At 36.1% G+C, this 24819-nt stretch overlaps 2 protein-coding genes across 2 annotated transcripts; both read right to left on the reverse strand.

The window, feature by feature from the left end:
* Positions 1-549: 549 nt before the first annotated feature.
* On the reverse strand, positions 550-13021 carry LOC125867164 (DNA-directed RNA polymerase 1, mitochondrial). The gene is made up of 19 exons (XM_049547593.1): positions 11988-13021; positions 10658-10864; positions 10398-10525; positions 10169-10235; positions 9988-10046; positions 9367-9484; positions 9033-9146; positions 8800-8931; positions 8299-8715; positions 5693-5743; positions 5378-5448; positions 4803-4887; positions 4212-4364; positions 3103-3177; positions 2181-2270; positions 2033-2080; positions 1708-1822; positions 1496-1599; positions 550-1293 (listed from the first exon to the last, which is right to left on the reverse strand). The coding sequence occupies exons 1-19, from the start codon at positions 12822-12824 to the stop codon at positions 1183-1185; spliced, it is 2982 nt and encodes a 993-aa protein (XP_049403550.1). The 5' UTR covers positions 12825-13021; the 3' UTR covers positions 550-1182.
* A 1171-nt stretch (positions 13022-14192) lies between these two features.
* On the reverse strand, positions 14193-21984 carry LOC125867419 (heat shock protein 90-5, chloroplastic). Its single transcript, XM_049547915.1, has 19 exons — positions 21506-21984; positions 21040-21113; positions 20221-20346; positions 20056-20149; positions 19868-19951; positions 19629-19772; positions 19162-19278; positions 18502-18546; positions 18308-18388; positions 18087-18191; positions 17858-17998; positions 17396-17488; positions 17139-17216; positions 16796-17050; positions 15971-16073; positions 15582-15756; positions 15376-15481; positions 14696-14785; positions 14193-14601 (listed from the first exon to the last, which is right to left on the reverse strand). Exons 1-19 carry the CDS (start codon positions 21776-21778, stop codon positions 14395-14397), a joined length of 2391 nt encoding a protein of 796 aa, XP_049403872.1. The 5' UTR covers positions 21779-21984; the 3' UTR covers positions 14193-14394.
* Positions 21985-24819: the final 2835 nt, after the last annotated feature.

Below are 24819 nucleotides of genomic sequence, written 5' to 3' on the forward strand. Positions count from 1 at the left end.
ACTAGCCTCATTTTATCTTAGGTTTATATATTTTATATACACTGACAATATAAGCTCATGTATCTTAACTGATAGCTAGGGAGTTCATCGAAACCCCTTTCATTGAAAATTACATTATATATATGTTGAATTTCTTTGTGTACTTTTTTTATGTTTTGAATCTCAGTAAAATCCAACTGCAGCAAGTTATTTTAATGTTATTAATTTAAGATAACTATAGTCAATACTTATGTTACAATGCTTATATTTTTGCATAAAATACGAGGACTGCACAAGAGCATAGAAAGCTACGTATTCATCTTAATTCATGTGATAACTTTTCCCAAGATTAGTTATCCTGGAATTGTAGTGTTGTTTTTGTCCCACTCCGAGGGTTGGAACTAATCCCGAAATAACTTGTTCATCATCCAAACGAGCTCCTTAGTGATCTTGTAAAAATACTATTTCACCGTCGGTATCGGGGAAAGGAGGAAGGAATAGTAGGTCCTTGCTTGACATATCATGTACTAATTGCATGAACAATAACAACAATATAACTTCTTTCTATTATAAAAAAAAAAAAATGTGAACTGTATTCTTATTACAACAAAGCTTAGGATAAAGATATAAGAGGTATAAAAAATGAGGTGACATTTCACCATAAAAGATATATATACAACCTGCTATGTAAATGGTACAAAAGCAAGTAATTATAAGATTTTATTGAGGTAAAAAAGGGGGAAGAAGCTATTGTCTTACTGTTCTACTCAGCACTATGTAGAGTCATATAAGGTTAGTCTTCATTAGTTTGTCTTTCCAGTGCTGGAAGGCGTTTTCGCTTTTGCTTACGCCTGCCTTCGCATGCTTGTACACGAATAATATTTCATCGAAACCATTAGCCCGACTGCTTTCACTCAGTATAACTTTCTGGAGAGTAGCTTATGGGCGTAGCAACCTGACTCATCCTGGAAATCCTAAGCTTGTCCAACATGTATGGTCAATGCCACTTTCTGCAGTAGCATGACAGGGTCATCCAGGTGGAGCAGCCAATGTGTCAGTATACGCTCGTGTTTCTTGACTTCCAGCGCAGCAGTTGGCCTAGCGCCATCAATCCAAGAGTTTGAAGATCCCATTGAGTTTTGTCATTGTAGGGAGAAAGCAAACACCAGACCACATAAAGATCGAAAAAATAAGACTGCTCGACTAGTTGAAAAAATAGGGAGATTCCAGAACTTCTCTTAGATCAAAATCACCCCGCTCCGGTAACGGGGGGAACTGCAAGTCAGGGAATGACTGCTGAAAACTCTCCAGTAACTGTTAACAATTAATAGTGTGTTAATAATTTGTGACACGATATACTTTAGCCTTTAGCAGTCTTATCTTGAAGAAAACATAAGCAAAATCCAATGCAAATTTGATGAGGATAAGAAGGGCTACAACAGTTTACAGTAGATTGAAGTTTGTTTAATGCGAGAATCATTAATGTCTTGAAGGGCAACTTCCAAAAAAAACTTACATTTTCCAGTATGGGTGCGTCGTAGAGTTCAACAAATTTTTCTCTCAAAATCTTGTTCATTTGGTCAACGTCAGATGCATGTGTCCAGTATGAGTCATGCACTCCTGCCACCAATATTGGAATGAAAACATTAGCATGTATCAATTGACGCTTATTCACACGGGCACTTGACATTTCATGTGACCGGAAAGAAAATAGGCAGCAATACAAACCTGCAAAACTTAAGCCAGCTTCTTTGCAGGTAATGGCAGTCATCATCATATGGGAACCATCAAGAGAGTGAACAAAATTTGGAGGGAATGCTGTTCTCTGTCGCTTAACCATTACCTATAATTTATGATAAGAGCATGAATAGCAGAAAACACCACCTAACTTCCAACTTATAGTCAATGATATGCAATTCACAGTCATTGAACCAACATCTCCAATTAGTTTCACGTTTTTGAACAGTGTAATTGCATGTTATTCCATTCATTTTTTTTTTTGTTGTATAAGCATTATAAGTGAAGGAGAAAGACAAGTTAAATACAAGCAAACCTTATCTGTTTCACGCTGTAATGTCAAAATCTGAAGAGAAGTTTTAATCTGCATAGTGTTTAAAGTCACAAATAGTTAGTGATCTTCAAATATGAAATATGTCAAACTATCCCATGCAATTTAAGCTTTGAATGCATCAGAACATTACAAGATGCCTTCCTAATTTGCGGTAAGGTTGCACAACAGGAAGTCCAAGTGGAGTAGTCCATCGTACAGGCTGGTTTTCCATGGCTATAATCTGGATAATAAAGTGTTAACCATTAGTAAAAAGAAAACGAGACCATAAAAACTTCAAAATCCATCGAAATGAAAAAAAAACAGGAGCAACATAATCAGGTGATACTGGTGTTTGACATTATTTTGTTTTCATTCCTTTACCTTCAAAACATTTCCCATCTGAAAGGGTTTTCCTCCCTAAGGTTACAATTACAAACAAAGCACTTTCAAATTCATTGACTAACACCACATTGAGTCCAATTAGAGGGTAACACAATATGATTTGTCATCCCAGAGTTTTAGTATTATTCGTTTCTTCCCCCTTTTATTTTTAGATTTCTATCACTACCTATTATTTCAATATCTTATCATCTTGCTGTTGTTTGTATTTGTTGCTATTGCCACTTCTTCACTGTTTGCTCAGCCGAAGAGTCCTTCGGATTCAGTCTCTACCTTCTCAAAGGTAGGGGTAAGGTCTACATACGCTCTACCATCACCAAACCCCACTTGTGGGAACCTGGGTTTGTTGTTGTTGTTGCAATTTTAGCTTATGCTACTGCTTTTCACATCCAGCATAGACCAGAACATGTGGAAGAATCAAATATTTTTTAAGTTCCAGCTTATATAATCCTAAAGATCAGCTTCTGTACCAATATCAGAACAAGGAAGTCAATGAACTAGGATCAAGGGATAGACTGCAGCGCACATTTAAACAACCACCGAGACAAAAATTATGCATCATACATCAAACTTGAGATTCTTAACAGGTTTAACCACTAAAATTTTAATTTAATAACTCAAAATTCAATACATGAACTAATTAATTAATGTGATAATTGGAATAAAAAGCAAACCTTTGCACAATCTCCAAGCCAACTCATGATACTTCTGGCTGCTTCAAACATCTCTCCTAAGGCAGTCAAGGTGGTCTGACCATGTGTGAAAGATAATTAGATCAAGTACATAAGCAGATACAGAACAGCATTTGAAGGAACATTGACGCCAAATAGACAACATAAAGTATAGACATGTAATTCAACAGCAACCTCAAGGACCTCTAAATGTAGTTACATAATGTTTCAAACCACTCACTCCATCCCGAAACATCCCAATTTGACTCGCAAAGGTCAGAGTTGGTGTTGGCCAAAGCCACATTCAAGACTAAATGTAGAAATATGTTTCACCATGAAATGGCAAAATGATTTAAATTACACGCAAGTACAATCATGTACGATGTAGAAGATCTAGAATTTTGTAAGACTGCATAAATTTATCTGAAAATATGTTTGACCAAAGTTAAATTTGATTGTTGGAGTCAATATGAACACAAGTCTTAGGATTGAAGTAATATTACATTTTGCATGGGTACTAGACCTCATTCCCGTCATTTTTTTTTGGTTTGTTTAAACAACACTATGATTTGAAAGAAGATAAAAATATGACTTCTAACATTTGCTGGGAGAATGTTGGACCCCTACATTGACTTTTGTGTTTTGTGGAATAGAACAGAAGATAGTTTGTATAGAGAACAGTGAAAAGACGAACCACATTTACTTCTTTTTAATATGTATAAGTGATGACCCATATTACTGTTAGACAACACTTCAGGACTAACCTCAAGGAAAGGATTACCTATTTGAGATAGACAGATTTATTTTTATTTTTTTTTGATAACCGAGAAATCCGTCTGTGACCCGCCCTTTGGACCAATCACAGCCTTCTAAACTCGGTGGATAATGGGCCCGCCCTCTACCCTTCTCCACTTAAATACCGGGCTTCGCTTTGCATGGTGTGGGGCTTGAACCTGCGACCTAAGCCACAAATCCTCCACCTTTTGCCACTTGAGCTAGGCCTTGGGGGCGAGATAGACAGATTTATTTTGATATGCCATGACTTGAATATGAATCCATTTATATGATTATATTGAAAAGCCCAAGCAGATTTGAATAATCTAAGTTCATACTTTTGCCGCATAACAAGCTGCTGAAAACAACTCATTATCATCTTCAATGGCACCACGCTCCTTCAATCTTCTCTTGATTTGGTCACGAGCACCAATATACGTGACACCGTACACTGATGTCATCACTGTTTGCTTGACCAACTTCCTGTCCACCTGAGTTAGCAATTAAAAGCAATGCGTTACAGAAAGAAATATTATTTAGCACATTATAATGATGCTCTGACGAGTGAAGAGTAGTACAAATCAGTTCAGAGGATTAAGTTTAATTATCTTTTCTTATTTCATTCTTGATGTAAGCTGGAGTATGCTAATGAGGCAGAAACATTGTTAGAATTCATAGAATCCATCAGTTGAAGAGGAACATACTTTTGGTTTTCTTTTCTTCTTTTGTTCACTTGTACAGAAAATCTATCACTCTCAGTGTTATTTATTAATATAAATACCTCTCCAAAAAAACTATAGAGTGTCTATCATTCAACAGACATAGAAATATAGATGTATGCCCCTCATATATTACTCCATAAAACTCTGAAAAAAAATCCATCATTGCAGTACATAAGCCCAAAGAATTTAGACACATCAAAGACAAACCTGGTTAATTAACAGCCTGGCACGCATCACATTTGGATCAGTTGCAGGATCTTTACCTGCATCTCTCTTCATAATATCAAGAACTCTGGTTGAAGAAAGAAACTTACAATCATCATATAGAAAAATTGTAGTCTCCTGTCAAAGATTGTCTAGGAACTAAGATTAATCACAAAAGCATTCCTATCACAGAAGGAAAGGATAATTGTTGATCCAGCCTAGCAATTTTGGCATCATTATATAGGTTACTACTAGAATACTATTACACTATTACACAAATGATCCTCTCTAATCTCTATATATGAAATTTACATCTAATCCTGAGTCCATCAATCACAATTACAACAGCTTAAGTTTAAGCATCTCTCTATCACAAGAAAAAATTGGTAGATATATTATCAATCTATAATCTCTTCTCACCAAAGACAAGACGCAGTGAATTTGATCAAACGTCCTGCAGCATTTTCTACAGCTGGTCTCAGACTTAAGTCTTCTAGGATTGAAAGCCACATTGAAGGAGTGAAGGCAAAAGAAAAGAAGTAGGGGAAGTGCAGTTTAGTGGCGAAATAGTAACTCACCGAGCAGCAATTCCAGAGTAAACATCAGCAGGCTTGTCTCCAGCAACAAGATTGACTGCAGCTGCTCCTAACTGTAAAGTAATCCAAACTCGGTCAAAACATGCCAACTCAAAACATTTTAGCACCATTTAGGATTAATTCTGTAGTACACAACACAAAACTATGCCATAATTTGTCAAGTACATTTGAATGCTGAATTAGCTAATGCTGCAACTCAAACCCAGAGCAGGCATACTTGATATCAAACAAAGACAGCTTATTCAATGAATCAATCTTACAGTCTTAAAGAAGGCAACAAAAAAGGACATGCATTACCTTATCCCTGCCAAGGGCGGCATAATGTTGTAACCCATTGCACGACCCATCCTTCATTAAAAGTCATAAGCAGACAATCAGATTCACACTGTAGGTAAAACTTCAAAACATGACATATACATGCAACAATAGTTTAGGTAAAGTCTAAAGCTACCACTTATTAGAATGTTTAGTTCATCCTTTTGTGATTAACAGATGGCTCTTCAACAATAGATTTTCTTAGAAATAGGGATTTATTATTCATGAGTTCAATTTTCCTAAAGATTTCACGAAAAATATTACTTAATTATTAATTATTAAGGATGTAATATTTATTACATGAGAAAGATTAACTAAAAGTAATAGTTATAAAGTACAACTACATACCCAGTAATCTGGATTATAACGTGCAAAACTAACATAGTGTAGGTGAAATACAAAATTGCACTAAATTAATGAAAAAATTATAGGATTTCCACTAGAACAACGAAATGAGGAGTGTTTACAACCTCAATTATACAACCATTGAAAGTAAGCTAAAACAAATATCACACAACATTCAAGAAAACATGGCCTATCATTGTGAAGTCTCGTATGCAGTACTGCAATTTTTTTCAGACTACTTGGATGTTCAAGGGCATAAATTGCACCACTGTCAGATTGATTCCTGAAGTACAGAATTTTTCTTCTATCAGAGAACTTCCACCAATCTCTTGTTGTATAAGCTGATCTCTGAAGTACTCACAAAAGAGAATGCAGAATGTTATGAACTGTCTGGTGGATTCTAGTCAAGCAGAATTTGTTCAAGGAAGGGTTACCACTGACAATATTCTACTCTATGAATTAGTAAAGGGGTATCACCTAGATGCATGCTCAATGTTGACATGCAAAAAAAGGATATGATTCTGTTGAGTGGCCTATCTAGAGCAGATACTGATCAGCCTATATTTCCCTAGTATCATTATTGAATGGCTAATGGCATGTGTGCAGATAGTGTCCTATTCCATCATCATTAATGGGAAACCATCTAAGCCTTTTGAAGCTAAGAAAGGCTTGAGACAAGGAGATTCATTGTCCCCATTCTTGTTTGTTTTAGCAATGGAACATCTAAGTAGACTATTGAAGCAATGGGGGAAAATTCGAAACTTTAACATCCATCCTAAATATGCCAAATTGAACCTAATCCAACTTGGTTTGCAGGTGATTTACTCCTGTTTTGTAGAGGAGATGCTATGTCAGTCAATACGTATTTGATCAGTTTCAATGTTTCTCACAAGCCTCTGGCCTTATTTGCTAATCCATCAAAAGGTTCTGTTTATTGTGGAGGAGTGTCAAGAGAAGTACAACAGGAAATCCTGGGAATCTAGGGCTTCAATAAAGGTGAACTCCTTATAAGATACTTAGGGGTGCCTTTGAGTACAAAGAAGGTGTCAACTGTCCGCCCTTGATAGATAAGATCTTGAGTAGGACAAAGTCTTGAACTACAAAGTTCTTATCCTATGTAGGTAGAGCCAAGTTGATTAAGTCAGTCAGTGTTCTGAGACATTTATCCTTCCAAAGAAAGTGGTAAAGAAAATTGAAGCTACATGTGGAAGTTTTTTGTGGATTGGAGTTGATTTATCAAAGAAGCACATCTAGCCTGGGATAGAATTTGCCAACCTGAGACAGTAGGAGGTTTTGAAATAAAGTTGTCATGATCAAACTACTATGGAACTTGAGCCAGAAGAAAGACAAGCTCTGAGTAAGATGGATTCATAGTTCACTGATATTATGGGAAGAACAGGAACTTCTTTGTTGGACATTACCAAGCATGCATCATGGATTGTTCAAAGGATTCTGAAAGCTAGTAAATGTGTGGATGATGCAGTATGCCTGAGCTGCAGAGTTTGGCATCATTTTCAACTAAGCTGTCAAAGGTTCTCTTGAGTCTTGAGGCATGATTAAGCCCTGAAACTACATAAAAAATAGGTTTTGTGCTATGCCTCCTTTAAGCAGCACTAATATATTTAGCTAAGGCATGCACCTCATTGCCCGTGGCTTCTGCCTTGAAGACAGCAACACTTGAAAAAATATTTTACTTGATTGTATGTTTTCAATTCTTTTGTCTGTGTAATTTGGTCTGCTATTACTCTTGAACACATATTTTTATTTTCTTCATAGCACCTTCATTCATTAAAGCCCAAGGCTAACTGCTAGACCCCATGACTTTGGGACCTCAACTATCTAAATGGCACCATTAGTTTGAGGGCATTCACACAAACTGAAATCTCTGGTAGAAAATCCCCCTCCCCCCGGTTCATCACTATGCTAGCAAGGTTCAACTATTAGGATGACCATCGAAACCCTAAGCCTAAGCAACTTTCATCAACCTTTCAAATTGATTAAGGAAATCCTTAAACCATGAGAATAACTTCACAGCATAATATTACACAGTCACAAGCAATATACCCTCAGTAACCATCTAGACTAGTTGTGGGCATCATCTAGAATTAGTGGAAGTACACAAATGCGCAACATAAATTTAGCTTTTCGTTCCTGCAGCCCTCTCATCTACAGAGCCTTCAAGAGGTTCAAGCTAAGCACACACATTACGAACTCCACCACAAACATTCTCGCATTATCTATACCTGGTGAATGGGCATATGAGATATAGAGGTCTCTGGAGAAGGGCTTCTCAATGCTTCAGATATGTTAATACATGTTGCTAAGCATTGAAAAGGATCTTCCGCCCCCAACCACCAACGCCTTCCTTCCAGTGGCCTGTCTGCAGAGTCAAAAATATCCTCCACATGGTTTTCACTGAATGCTGCACGACCTTCATATGATAACTTATCAACACCACCACCATATACATTTGCTAGATGTATCTTCAGCCAGCGTAAACCGGACTTTCCAAGTGGGCGCCCTTCAGAGAATTCAAGGATGCCACGGCATAAATCAGAACCAAGATGGTTCAAATACGGGTGCATGGGGTATGCACGACCACGAAAATCAAGATTATGTGGATAATAAAAACCCTCTTCATCCTTCATTTTCCGCGCAACCTGCTCTTCAAAACAAAAGGTCATGGAATACTATACATCAATACAGGAAAAAGTGGAGTAACATAAGACGAGGATATAACTTACAGCTAATTTGAGTTCAATATCACACCGCTGAGAATGCCTCTCGCAGTTCTCTTTTTTTGCAGCTTTAACTTTCCACTTCCATTTCTTGATTTCTTCTTCATCTTCGGTGTCTGGTTCTTCGGGTAAAGGTACCTGAAATCAACTCACCTCTAAGAACGCATGCATATGGTTAAACAAACCTCAAAAAGCAAAAGGGAAACAAAATCTCAACATCATGTAGCATAGTCACCCACATCTTCCCTGTCGACTAAATCAGCAAGACGGCCTCCACTAGCCCATATTCTGTCTAATATGCCAAGTACCCTTTTATTCACCCTCCATTTGGTATTACCAAGAGTGTCAAGTGCCTGAAAGGCCAAAATATAGAACAGTGAAAAACGAGTACTGATTTTCTTTCTCCATCTCTTTTTTGGGGATGGGGGTGGCGGGGCTCGAATTTTGAATATTACATATAGAAAGGTGAAAAACGAGTCCTGATTTTCTTTCTCCATCTTTTTTTTTGGGGGGATGGGGGGTGGAGGGCTCGAATTTTTAATGCTACAGATAAGGAAACATCTGCCTGCAAACCTGGAATACAGGTTCCAATTGCTTCTTTGGAACTCTTTTAACTGCTTCACGCTGCTGTTTTGCTCCATGCGTCCGCATAATGTATGATGGTAAAAATAAGTATGCACCTCTGTCATACCTGCCAGAAAATGCGGAAATTTAACCCAATCCATACATGGTTCTGAGATCTAATGGCTGGAATTACCAAACCAAGCAGCCGATGCAAATATGTGGTCCTATCGCCAACACAGGAAGTCAATAAGCCTTATTCATATATCAGTTTAGCTTTCTCTGAAGAGACATCTAACTACTACTGACCAAAATTTTAACTGTGACTTTGAAGATCAATCAAGTTCTTCAGGAAGAAGCAAATACCAATAACAGGTCACACAGTAATGGTTACTCAGAAGAACTTCGGTCAATAAATCTAGCAATACAAACAAGTGGGAGAAACCTCAGTCCACAGATACTATCTTGAGAATGGATTTTGACACACCTCAAAGGTACTAAGTTCCGGCCAACGGGAAATAAAAGCTTTTATTCACTACGGAAAAAAAAGGAGAAAATAGAATAGAGTAATTATCTAAACTCAAGTATCTAGCATACAGAATGGAAATAAGAAGAGGAGATCTGCATACTAACCCTGACCAATTCTGTGGAGGAACCAGCATCGGCATATATGGAATCACCATATGTCTAGCCTGTTCGCGAGAAAAGATTTACTGTCATTATATGTAATTCCTCTATGGCAATTGATTATGTAAGCAGGAGAATCACAGTATCACCCAACGGGCAATGAGTATCCGTGAAATACTGTACTCACAGTTTTATCTAAGCCTTTACGAACAAGTGGATCACATTGAATCACACCATATCTTCTGCTACCTTTCCTGTAATCACGGAAGCCACAAAAGAAATCAACAATGAATGGTTCGGAAATGTTATCTACATCGAACCCCATGATGAAAAGAGTGGATTTCTTTTCTTGTTTACCTCTATTTCTATTGAGGCAACTGAGGGAAAGGAATTCATCGAGTTAAGTTTGTACTCACACTGTTTCTACAGTTTTAAGGGTGTGCATAAATGCTGGCCGAATATCTGGAGGACAATCATCTAACTGGTCATTTGGAGGCTGTATATAGGCGGTTTCTATTAATATCTGAATCAATTTGCAGCCAACCTATAGAAAGGCATTACTTTCAGCAAAAAAAATAATCACAAACTACTATAAATACAAGGGCATGCCCAGGAAAGGAAGCTCCAATACTGATCATACAAAGATGACAAAGGGAAGACACTGTTGAAGACAAACCTTGACAAGGTTGTCCTGGCCCCAAGGCTTTTCATCATCTTGCTGCTTCACAATCTTTCTAACCTGCTGCAGCTTCTGTTTCTTCATCAAGATTTTTACTTTTTTCCTCAGCCTCTCTCTTTCTTTCATTATATCACCAGCTGTTTCTTCCGAGGACCCATCCAATGCATTTTTCTTTGTCTTCTCCAAAAATCTATGTATTCTGGCCTGAGAAGGAATTGAAATAGGACCAATGAAATACACAAGCATGGCTGAACAGCTCTCTTTTTGTTATATACTTTTTGATTAGTCATGAGAAATGCTTCTGAACTTAGGCTAGTAAATGGAGACAACATAAAAAGGAACCATGAAGTTCCCAATAGCCTAAAATAGCCATTGATTCAACGCCACTATATACATAGAGGTCATTAATGTAACAGAAGAACATACAATACAAGAACTCATAAGAACAGGTTGTACTTCGAGTGCCTGTAGTTTGAGTGGCAAGTGTCTTCTGTCTAATAGGAACACTTCATCATTTGTTTAGATGTTCAATCAAAACAAGTTGTAGTTCAAGTGTCTAAACAAAATTACGGGCAGTATTCAGCATTCTGTTTTTAGTCAAGTTTTGGACACGCACGAGATTCCATTGAGTATTGATGATAGGGTGCTCATTGTGGAGAACCATGTTTTATTGTAGGTTCTACCACTTTTTGTACACCACTTGTATACAGTATACCAGGGTTTTCTCCCAAACAAACAAAAAGAGAGATTTTGGCAGCCTTATTTCACCCAGATTGATACTGCATCATAATACATTTGAAACAAGGAAATGGAAACTTATTGCAGCCTCTCCAAGTTCCATTGACATTTTATTTTTTTTGATAATGGTAACTAAGTTCCATTGATAATTTCAGTGAAAAGATAGCAATAAAATTAAACAAGTTATCGCAGAGAAGGAAAAAACAAGTTTGCATAAATCAATACAAGACAAGCACACAAAAGGATATAAAATCAACTGGAATATCACCCTAACTAAGCAACTTTTCCCCTCACCACCGGGGATGTAAAATTTTAATCTATTTCAATTCATGTGTTTGTGCTATCGCTTTCTCCAGCCTATTCTTTCCAGATGAGGGGCACATGGTCACTAGAAACCCCATAGGACAAAATTTTAGTTTCCTATGAGATAATGAAACACCAATATTTCAATCCAATAGAGAATCTGCTGGCATATGTCGCTATGAGGTTATGTTGATTACTCTAAGGAACATACAACAAATGTACCAGAGAATAGAGTCATTGACTACAATGTAAGTATAAAAAAAATCCCCAATGGACAGAGACGAACCTCGTGCTCAATTGCTTCACCAATGTGGGAAGCAGCTTGCACCACTCTAGCACTACCACTTCCTCCACCCGTCATTAGCAACCCCATCAACTTGTGCATTGTAATCACAGCCATCATTTCAGCAGGCAACTGATCAAAGAAGGGAGCATAAGCCCCGCGGTTCTTACCTTCATCACACAACTTCTGTTCAGCAGCTATGGCATCCCTCAATGGCTCAAACCAACCCAAGAACAAAGATTTAATATAGGGCAAGTTTGGCGCCAGCTTTTGCTCACACATATCCATCAGCAGCTCCTGATACTCCTTAGCCGCGTCTTCCCATGCTTCAGTTTCTACCTTTATCTGCCTTCTCCTAAGCAAATTATACTTCCCAATCCCCATCCCACCTACTGTTTTCGGCTGCTTTGGCTGCAAATTGGTCTTCAAAGCCTCATTTTCTTTGTTCATTTCCTCAATTAATTCTTGAATTTCATCAATATCTTCTTCAGATGTAGAAGCAATAGCCTCTGCAGCACTACCATAACTCCTCAAAATTCCTAAAGATCCACAAACTCGAAAATCTCCTTTAACTCTAGAAAAGATTGAACTTTCAGAGAAACCCAAGTAGTGATTCCTACAACTATCTTCACACATCCCATCTAAACATCTACTTTTTCCATTAACTCTAGTAAAGATTGAACTTTGAGACACACCCAAGTTGGGATTCCTATAAATTTCTTCACACAAACCTTGTAAAGGTCTAGTCTTTCCAAAAGACTGAGCAAAACCAAGAAAATCTGAATCATGGGTATTCCTCAATTTTCTTGAATAAGCTTGTTTAGATATGTATCTCCACATATTCAGTGGATCTTTTGTTGGAAAACTGAAGAAAAAAGATTACCCCAAATGACTAATAAGCTGAAAAAAAGGTAAGGGAAACTGTGGAATGCTTGCTAGCATTGAAAGGGAAAATCTTGAGAAGAAAAAATGGTGAAAAGAGAAGCACAGGAGAAGGAGTTTGGCAATGGAGGCTGCCTAAAACCCTTCCAAAAACCTATTCTTTCGTTACTAAGAATTAACAAATACTATCCGGGTTTTAATTTTACCTTATTGGCTGACCGACCCGACCCGTTACAGTAACTTTCGAGGGATGTATGGCACTGAAATTCAGAATTTCTTTTTATATTTTTAGTTTTTTATCCAAGAAATTTAGAATTTCCTCCAAACTCCAAAAAGAAAAAGATTATAATTTATTAAAATGATACCTATGTTATGGTATTCCACAAAACTTAATTTAATGATAATAATATGAAGCTTTTGCAATATTCTCTCATTTGGATATTGGACTTAAAGGTTTCGAGGTGAAATTATAGTTTGACTTTCTCTGTAAATTTATTTTTTTGTTATATTGTCGTATTTATCATTAAATAAATAGAATGAGAAAGAAATTGGTTTGAAAATTGGCAAAACACTTGATAGATAGAAAGAAAAACGAAGGATTTAGCTTATAGAACAAAAACAATAAAAACTCAAATTGGAAAAAGTGAAAAAGAGAACAAGAAAATAACTTTCATTAATAAACTTCAATTTTAATAAAACAAATAATATTAAAAATCACCAAATCTAACAAATAAGTTGTGCAAAAGTGTTGTTCAATCATGGGCCACAACATCTTCATAGGAGGAATTAAGACCACTAAAAAGTCAACAAAAATTGTCAATAAATATTTCTTTCTATCAAGAGTCCAAAGCATACACATATAACCTACAAATTGTGATTTTGTAGAGTTTGCCTACATCTGACCATGCTTAAACCTCAGTCGTAAAATTACATTGTATATTGTGAAAGCTTCAAAATTTAAATTGTTACTTATTTACAAACTCATTTTTGTTTTTTGTTTTGCTTATGATGGTTCATTTACGATAATAGAAGTCATTCACACAATTCAATCACATAAAAAAAATCAACTGAAGTAATTTTCTTCATCAAATAAGAGGGTATAATTTTGAAGGAAAAAAAATGTTTAAGGGACATGTTTACAATATTTGTTAGATTAGTTACGTGTGAATTTAACGAAAATGCAGCACATGACGCGTAAGTTAGAAGCACGTTTGGATCCTGCCATAGACAAACGCCTAGTATTTAAGTAAAGAAAGATAAAACGAGTAAGCTTTTATCCACCGAGTTTTGAACCATACATCAATGGTGTACTGCAAGAGGGGGGACAGTGAAAACCAACCAAATCTTACTATTCTATAACTAAATTATTCATTCCAAAATTTCTTCAATACAATTTCTAGTCCACCCCACCCCCCACCCCCCCAAATAACATTCTTGTTCCCTTCCCCTCCCTCAACCAAAATTATTTCTCTTCTCTTATGACATGCCAGAAAGAAAGCCTAAACAAGATAGAGAAACACTTTATGAATCACTCCCAATAATCGTTGCTCTCGGTCCTTACTTCAGATGGCTCGACGACTTGTGGCTCTACCACTTCAGCAGAGCTTGCATCTGACTCAGTTGATGCTTCTTCTGATGCCTCTGTCTCTTCTTCCTCGAATCGTCCCCATCTTCCTCCAAGAGCCATGGCCATCATCTCGTAGATCTTGCCACCCAACTCAGCTGGACTATCAGGCTGTTTCCAATGTGCCTCAGTGTTAAATTCATGTATTAGGAAGAAACAACTTATGCAATACAAGGAAAGACAAGGTGTGTTCCACAGTACTTACAGTAAATCCACTGGAGATCAATGCGGTGTCAAACAGCAGTTCCACAGCCCGCTTGGCGTCAGAACTATCGGGTGAATTTTTGCATGCAGCCTGCAAGTAACTCCACAGAACCATTGTTGATAAGTACATATGATTCTTAGTCAAACTTGACCATATTTTTCTTCTATGGACGAAAACAGTTCTTGTGAAGTCACTAAGATTTACTACTAGTTGTATAAGAAAAAAACTATTAAACTGTTGGTATGCTTTATGATACAAAACGACAAAAGGATACAACAACTAGGCCTCAGTCGTGTTATCTCACAAGTGGGGTGTACGCAGACCTTAGATGTTATGTTTTTATTTTTCTAAAAGAAAATGAGCAACAGCAAAATCGATTGCTACACCCCAGGCAACTTGTGTGAAACTTAACTGCTAGTCTTCACCCGGCACCCACTATATGGTCATTGACGATAATCCCAAGTGTAAACATAGCAGTGATACTTGGTCAAGGAGTGTTTTGGACCACAAATTTCAAAAGTCTCCCTTTTTTTCTTAAACTGTGTGTCAAGTCAAACAGTGCACCATAAAATGGGACAGATGGAGTATATGATTTCGCAACACTTGATACTTACAACTTCGATAGAATCCAAATCAAGGAACTAGCTAGTAGCTATGCAGATCGAGCAGGGAAAACTTACATTTAGGTCTTTGATGATTGGATGGTCGGGATTAACCTCCAATATTCTTCTGCCTCTCATAAATTCCAGGGTTGAAGTGTCTCCCAAGGTTTGTGCTCTCATCAATCTATTTCATACACACAAAAATGAAGATTTTCAACCGAGAGTCTTACAATTTCCAAAACTAAATAAACAGAAAAAGACTCTAGAAATAATAACCCACAGACCTTTCCATGTTGGCAGACCAACCAAACTTTCCAGATACAAGCACACATGGTGATGTGCTTAAACGCTTTGAAACTTGTACTTTTGCCACCTTATCACCCAACTGTTGTTTTATCCAATCACATAGAAGATTGTACTCTTGCTTGGCTTCCCTGTCTTTCACCTCATCATCATCATCTGAAATCAATGGCAGAGAGCAAAATATGTTAAACATTCTGGAAACAGGTCAAACTTGAATGGCCGTTTCATTTATATTTCCCCAATACCCTTTCTGCTGTTTATTTGAGTGTTCACATAGTGGGAAATAAAATTTCAAAGGGAAGACATGAAATATTGAAGGAAAGCACTTCTATACTATGTTCCCAGTCAATGCAAGAAAATATGAGCTTACCAAGCTCCAGGTCCTCTTTGCTTATGTCAACGAACTTCTTTTCCTTGTATGTTTGTAGATTCTGGATAGCCACCTCATCTATTGGCTCAACGAGGTACAACACCTATATCACAGCAACACAGGCAAATATTAGGAGTGTGTACAAACAGAACTTAAGCCAGATAACATGATCTCTGACACAGCCTTCCCTAAAGCTACGTGTTTTTGTCTTCCAGTGGACATCCAAGAATGACATGACATGTGTTTTGTTTAGTGCCGAATGAGGAGTCTGTACTGGCAGCAAATTCGCTTTTCCTCTATATAGAAATAATTTAGCAAGTTCAAAAGTAGGACTCATAACTTATTGAGATAAACACTATATTGGGACCATTATGGAAAATGGAACATCATTCTGCAACAACCAAAAAAGAAAAGGCGGATGTTCAAACTGACATAGGTAGGAGCAAGAAAAGGTGGTACAGAATGAAACTATTCATCCAAACAACAGTCTGGATGTCAAGGATAAAGAATCATAAATTAAAAAAAAAAATCATTCTTTGGACATCCTACTAGAAAACTTTCAATGACACTTTTCACTATCCTGCTAACTATAAAGACTGGTGACACATACAGTATTCAATTTGTGTTACATTTATCGGGGAATGTTTCTCTTGTTATCTGTTATTTCCTTTAGGAGAAGGAAGGGGGAAGGGGGAGGGGAATACGCCTGCAAAACTCTACATTCAAACTATAAAGTAAACCAACAGAGACTTGTTATTCATGCCTATTAGGTATCTGGAAGACTTAGTAAATAAATCCAGTAAAAAATTAGGATGAAGTACATACCTCAATACCCTTCTGAACCAACTTCTCCAAGAAAGGAGCAGTCCTGGCACTCTGTAAGCTATCAGTAGCCAAATAGTAAATGGCTTTCTGATTTTCGCCCATGTTCTCAACATAGTCATCTAAGCTTATCAATTCTTCTTCACTCTTGGAAGAAAAGAATCTCAGTAATGGGGTTATTCGCTTGTGATTACCAGTGTCTTCAATACATCCCAACTTCACAAATTTTCCAAAGTTCTCCCAGAATTTTTTGTAATCCTGTAATAAAATAGCAGAGCTCTTACAGAATTCAAGAGACTCTGTTGATAAGGCACCAAAGGTAACGAAAGTTTTGATGATATTTTACCTCCTTGTTCTCACTTTCAGAGAGATCCTGAATCATGTCGAATGTTTTTCTCACTAGTCTCTTTCTCATTATCCGAACCTAGGATGAAAGAAATAAATACATTACAGTCCAAGAACAGGTTCTTCTTTTTCAATCGAACCAAATAATAGCTCGAGAGATTGACCATAGCAACCACCACGTCAGTGCAGATTGCTAAACAAGAATACAGTTTTGACATATAAAATGTAATTCATTCAAGCACAAAAGCTTTTCCTTACAATTCGGCTCTCCTGTAGAATTTCTCGTGAAACATTAAGAGGAAGGTCATTTGAGTCCACCACTCCTTTAACAAAGCTCAGGTACCTCGGAAACTGAAATGCATAGAAACTAGCATCAGCTGATTTAGAAAAAAAAACAAAGGCACTGCACTATAACTGGCCCCCAAAAGCACTTAGGCATCAATTTAAATTTGGATTGCTTAAAGCTGGGATGTAAAACTACACGTTCTCTTTGTCTACCACTTAACACAAATCTCATTATTTTATTCTGCAGTAGACATTTTAAACATGATTCAAGAACATCACTTCTCTTCATGTGTATTAACGTCATATATACAGCTCAAAGAATGAGAGACTATGAATTTGTGAATGAGAAACTTCACAATGACACAAGGAAAGAATTATCAATTCTCTTCAGATCTCTTCTACAAGTTGCAAATCGAGCTAACATATAGAACTTACCAACTCCCCATCAAAATCATCAGAAATAAAGACACGCTTCACATACAAGCGTATGTTCTTCGTCTTGGGATTTACAACATCTTCATTGTTAAGAGGAGCCATTCCAGGTATATACAAGACACTTCTAAACTCCACCTCACCCTGCACAAATTGTTCTATCAGAGTTAAAACATCAATAAATAAAAAACGACAAATGACTAGTCATCAATCCAATATGAAAAGTGAATACCTCTGTAGTGAAGTGAGTGTGAGCAAGGGGATCCAAGAACTCATTAAAAGTTTTCTTGTAGAATTCCTGGTACTGTTCTTTCTCAACTTCTTTTGGATTCCGCATCTACAATTTATTACGGGGAAAAGAGGATTATCCTAACTAGAATGACCATGAAAAAACTATCACATACAACAAAAAGAGTACAATTTAAAGAACTCTCACTGTAGTCAATAACTCACCCATATGGGTTTTGTCTCATTCGTCAACTCCCAATCCCAGTACTTCTCAGTTTTGGTCTTCTTTGTCATTTTCTTTTCTTCCTGTCATCATAAAGAAAAAGAGAACACAAATTCCAATACCGTCAATAAACTCGAGAAGCATATACACGTATTGAAAAGAATACACTGTAAGCACATAAGTATGAAGCCATCACCTCTGGTTTTTCTTCTCCTTCCTTTGGTTCTTCCTCTTCCTCTACCTGTCAAAATTTACCAATGAGAATTAGGCATAGATGAATAATAGATGACAAACTAGCACAGTGAAACAAGTTGAAACCCCCTTGTCCCCTACCAATCCACAAAATAATAATAATCAACAAAGTTTTCACATGAGAATGCAAGTTGTCACACACTTATCAGCAGCAGCAACAACAACCCCCCCCCCCCCTCCCAAAATCATCCCCTTGCAATGGTATGTTGAATAATAATAATAACAACAATAATGATAATAACAGTAAAAATAATAAACAAAGTTATTACGTGATAATGGAAATTAGACGCACTTATCCTAATCAAAACACAAGCAGTACAAACAACCTCTAATTGGTAAAGATTTATAGTATGATGTAATAATGATGCAACTGTTTCAGTTTTTTAAGCACCAACTGGCCCCCTATATCTGCCTCTGGAACCGGTATTTTGAATCTGAAAATTTTGCAGGTAATCAAAACTATAAATTTATCCAATCACCTACCCCATTGCGAAAAAAAAGTGTTTTGCCATAAGCTGAAACCACAAAAGATTTCTCCTAAAACACCACATCTAAAAGAGGAGGTGAAGGTTAAAACCACCTTAGATTATACAAGGAACCTTACCTCAATTGTTCTTGATTTCTCCTGCCACGTGTAAATTGGAAAAGATACAAACTGTGAATAATTCTTCACCAAATCTTGGATCTTCTTGGGCTCAGAATACTCGTATTTATCATCGTCCTACAAAAAAGATGATAGCCTATCAAATTGCATCTACCATAGGGAACAAAACCATTCACAATGCTCTCTACTGATCCATCTTAAGTCTTAACACACCGAAGAAGATAAATTACAGGGTTATGACCATCCAAGTTAAATGTCCTACAATTCTAAACTTATTATCATCCAGAGAAGTCATCAGTTGACATGGTCAACGATGGATTTTAGGAACTTATCTTTAATTTATTGTAATAACCTGTAGTTCAGCAAAATTAGGAGATGAAACAAAATGGAGATTGACCATAACATGCCCAACCCAGGGGATATAGGCACAAAGCTACCAAGAGAAAGGAGCAAAATTATTGCAGTACCCTCAAATAAAGTGTAATTTGTGTTCCTCGAGGTAGAAGATTTTCAGGATTAGTTTCCTCTCTGATGACATATGAGCTACTGTCAGCCTCCGCCTCCCAAACATACTGTTTATCTGACCTTGGGCTCTTCGTGGAAACTACAACCTGATTGTACGGAAAAACAAAAAATAACAAAATCAGAGGAATGACAATGCCTTCTTTTTTTAATAAATCCATATCCATATGCAATGAGCGGCTACCTTTTGAGCAACAAGAAATGCAGAATAGAAACCAACACCAAATTGACCAATCAATCCATTGTCAGCTCCAAGGTCTTTATTTTCCTATAGATAGAAAAGCAGCATAGTTCTTAGAGACAATAACTTCAAACCACAATCAAAGTCTGCATTAGACTAGTTACTCCACAACAGAAGATACCCTTTAGTACCTTAAGTGCCTTCAAGAATTTTGAGGTACCACTTTGAGCAATAGTCCCAAGACAGTCTATGAGCTCCTCTTTGGTCATTCCAATACCAGTATCCCTGCATTATCAATAAATTAGTCCCTTTACTAGGAAAGCATTAATGCAGCAGCTAGACCTTAAGCCACGTACGTTATAGTAATAGTCCCATTGTCTGGATCAGATTTGATGCGAATCTCTAGCTCACTAGAATCTCCAAGTAAAGAGGGCTCCGTCAAACTCAGAAATCTCAACTTATCAAGGGCATCACTAGCATTACTGTCCAAAGAAGAATCTGAAGTTAGCAATAACACATAAAGGAAAAGAGGAAATTCTAAAAGACAATTACCAAGCATCATGAAGACTTCAACAAGTGCATTCGGAAAAAAAAAATGAACCCTATGGAAACCCAAAAGAGGCAATCTTTTGGTAGTGACCAGTGCCAGATATCAACAACATCATACCTAGTGTAATCCCACAAGTTGGGCTTGGGGACGAGTAGGATGTACTCAAACCTTACCCCTACGTTTGTGGGGTAGAGAAGCTATTCCTGATAGACCCTCGGCGCAGCAGAAAAGAAAAGAATTTGAAGTATGGTAGCAAGTGCCAGATATCAGCACAAAGAATTAAATGTAAACTCTATGACGAATGGTTTCTAACACAAACATTTATCATATCATCTACAAGCAGTAACTATTAATCCATAACTCTACGAGATCAATGATTACTAACGTTATCAAGAAAACAATTACTCCCTCTGTCCCAAGGACAATTGATGTGACACTCTTTTCATTTTAGTCAATCCCAAAAAAAATGACATATTTCTATATTTACAAACAATTCAACTTCTAAACTTCTCATTTTACCCCTAGTGAGATGACTTACGGCCACACAAATATCTATGGTAGCAGTAAGTAGTGTACAGATGTTCTGCCACTCAGAAAAGCAAACAAAGGGGAGAAATGTCCTCACCTCACAAGCTCTCGCAAGAAAACCTCCTTGTGACTGTATAGACTGTGAACAATCAAGTCCAATAGGCGACTGACCTGCATCCGAGAAATAAAAGTTAGCAACAATAAAGTGGACAAAGGACTATCAGCTAAATAAAACTAAGCATTCAAGAGCTCCTACAATTGCCTAAAGATTGGATCTTTCCTATGTTAAAAGCCATACCAATGACTATTTCATAGATTGCCTAAAAGAAAACATCTGAATTCAAACTACCAACTCCTCTTCAATCAATTATACCTCAACAACAAACTAGTTACAATTGACAATATAGCTACAACAGCATAATCAGTGTAGTTCCACAAAGAAACGTTACCCCAGAGGCTATTTCCAATAGACCCCCTGCTCAAGAAAATCAACCCAATACAGCTAAAAACTGAAAATTACAAACCAAAATTCTAAACTATACAAAAGGAAATGAAATTCCCACCTCAGCCTGATACTCATGGGTCTCCCCAGAAGTCTCAGAAGCTTCTTTGTCAGCTACAGCAGAAGCCTCACACCTAACCACTACTCCAACATCTCTTTTATCCTGTTTCCACCTCAACCCAGATTGTAAAAATCCATTCTTGATATTCCTAGGCAAGAAAGTACTTTTAAGACAGACCCTATTGGTACTACCACTCCCCAATACAAAAGAAGGACTGTAAGGCACTGAAGCCATAGGTGAAGAAGTCAAACTCCTGCTTACTACAGGGGCCATTATCTAAACTATTTGAGAAAAAAACCACAAATGATTCTTGAAGTTTCTGTGAGTTTTTTTCACTGTGTGTTTTGTGTGTTTGTGTGTGTGTATGGATAAAGGGGTTGGGCTAAGAATTCTTGAGGGTTTGTGTAAAAACCCTGAAATGTGGAGAAAGGGTTTAAGGGTGAGGGTAGAGGATTCTAGAAGTGTACATACAATTGGAGAGTGTATTTTCTTGGAAGTTTGTGTTTGAGAATTATAAGGTGAGGATGCTGCCATGTCAGCAATCACAATTATCTTGATATATTTTTTTAAAATTTTAAAAATTATATATTTTTTCTCAATTTACAATACGGAGAAAATTATGTTGGAAGCATCACTTAAATGAACCATGTAGTGCGCGATCGGGATTTAATTGAAGCTCTAATATAAATTTCGAACACCAAGTGAGAAATCAGGAAAAAAAATTCTAAGTTTAAGCAATTTTCATGTGTGGAAATTCTTATATGTTAAAACTTGTCAATCTTGTGATCCAGAAAGGATGAGCCTAGGTAATGGTCCACTAATTAATAAAATATGAAGTTGTGGTCCTTAATGAGTTTCTTCAACAAAATAAGGGGTTAAAGTGTAAAAAAATGGAAGATTATGTGGTTTTCACGCCATGTTTTATATTATGGATTGATTAACCATACAATTTCTATTGAGAAGATCTATTTCAATGATAAAGTATTTTCTATCAAAGTCAATATTGTATTCAGAATTAAACTCGAAATCTATAATTTTAATTAATGAAAGAATAATTATTATTCCATTACGATCTTAAATCATTATTGGTGGTTTATATTGAAATTATTGGTCATCCAATTTGATAAATAATTAGTGCTTTGAGAGTTGAGAGCAACTAATGATGCAGACGTTTGAATCTAGTTGTACACAAAGATAGTCCAATTCCTTTTTGTTTCCTTTTCTCTATGAGTCTGACAAATTTTGTTCAAGGCATGAATTAACTTGATTGGGTTAGTCTTGAGTAAATGGGCTTGGGAGATACAAAAAGAGGCCCAAAAAGTTAAAAGGATGAAGATTGGAGCTACAAGTGTCCAGTCACACAAATGCAAAAAAGAGATATTATAATAATGGGAAACTTTTAGAAATAGCAAAGATAATAGATCTAACAAGGGTCTATAGCTATAGTTTTGATAATTGTACTTCATAGCTATAGTTTTGTTTGCTATGGAGGTTGTGGTTTATATATTTCGCTTGTTTGTATATTTCGCTTGCGAATATACAAATATCATAAGTATATACAAATGGATGTTGTGGTTTGTTTATTTCGCTTGCCCATTTGTATACTTTGCTTGCGAATATGCAAACATCGAAAGTATATGCAATTCTATATTTATACATTTGGGATTTTTTTTCAAAACTGTGTTTGTATATTTCGTTTGCCAATATACAAACAGGGCAATTTGTTATGAATTTTTCATAAATAGTAGTATACAAATAGCTAGGGTAAGCATATACAAATTCTAGATGTATACAATCAGGAACCTAATTATACAAATTCTGAATTTATACCTTCAGGGATCAAATTATACAAATTCTGAATTTATACAATTAGAAAACCAAAAAGAAAAAATTCGCAAAAGTGTAGCTACGGATTAAAAACAATTGAAACTATAGTTATATTATATAATATACTCTAGATATTTGCCCTTTCGCGTAATTTTCCCCATAATATAGTACTAGATTTCAATCTTTCACTAAAAGCTTAAAATATCATGTAAAATTCTGTAAAAGAGTTTTTAAAGTTTATAACATGCTAAAATGGATAAACGAGGAAAATGATAACAATCAAGAAGGTCATCAAAGGACTTTAAAATAACCTTACAACTTTAATGAACATTCTTAATCAGGGGCTAATCTATGTAAATGTTACATACTTCAAAGTAATGTATCATCTGGAGTTTATAAATTCTATATCCGCCTCTGTTTTTAATCAAATTCTTGTTATCTTATTTTGCTTGTTTTATTGTGCTTCAACAACAATAAACAAAGATAAGAAAATTTTGATTAACAAATAGAAATGAAAAGGAATGAAATTTAGAAGAAAGAGAATGAATAATTTATCAATTTATATACACTAATCATTAAATTCAATTTAAGAAGAAAGAAAGGTTCATCGATATAATGAAATCAGTTTCTCCAAAAATATAATTCAAAATTTATAATCAAATGCTAACTTAAGAAAATACTCTTCCAATTATGTATACAAAAGGAGTGAAACATTGATTAGACCTCACCCCACTATTACAAATCAAGATTAGGTCAGGACAGTTGAAAAGTGAAACATATTGCTTGTTTTTTTATGTATCATGTGATTTTGTGTGTTGTCTAATATAACACTTTACTTTTTACTGACGTTTCTTTCATAATTGTGGTGTTTAGGTCAATTTACGTGTATCGTGTTTAGATTAGTTAGCATGCATGTCAATAAATTCTATGAGGTACATGCTACCTCTTACCAGTATAAGTTTCGGTAACTCCAACCATCAAAGCTTGAAAGAAATAGCCTGATATTTTTTGTCTCCAATGAATTATGAACATGAAACTTCATGGTTCATAACTCATTTCATTGACCATTAGTAACAACAACAATAACATACCTAGTATAGTCTCATACATGGAATAGGATATACGAAAATCTTACCCTAACCTTTATTGAATAAAAAGACTGTTTTCGATAGACCTTCAACTCCGTTATGAGCATCATGTTACTAACTTCTTACTCATAAGTACTAACAATTATGCAGGTGGTTACATCTTTAACCTAGGAAATACTAATCAAGCTATCAAATCAAAACCATAATCCAAAATGTTTGTTATAAAACAAGATGTTGGAATATTGCTTTTTCTTTTGACAATATAGACATTAAAGGTGTCACACCACATATGAAATCATCATGATCTTTGTGGCCCCTTTTAAAAGAGCAAATTCTAGAGTATATAAAAGCAATATTCTTCTTCTATGTATAATTAAAAACTTCATTTACTGGCTCTCT

The sequence above is a fragment of the Solanum stenotomum genome, chromosome 6 (assembly GCF_019186545.1).
Source record: "Solanum stenotomum isolate F172 chromosome 6, ASM1918654v1, whole genome shotgun sequence".
Taxonomy (NCBI): domain Eukaryota; kingdom Viridiplantae; phylum Streptophyta; class Magnoliopsida; order Solanales; family Solanaceae; genus Solanum; species Solanum stenotomum.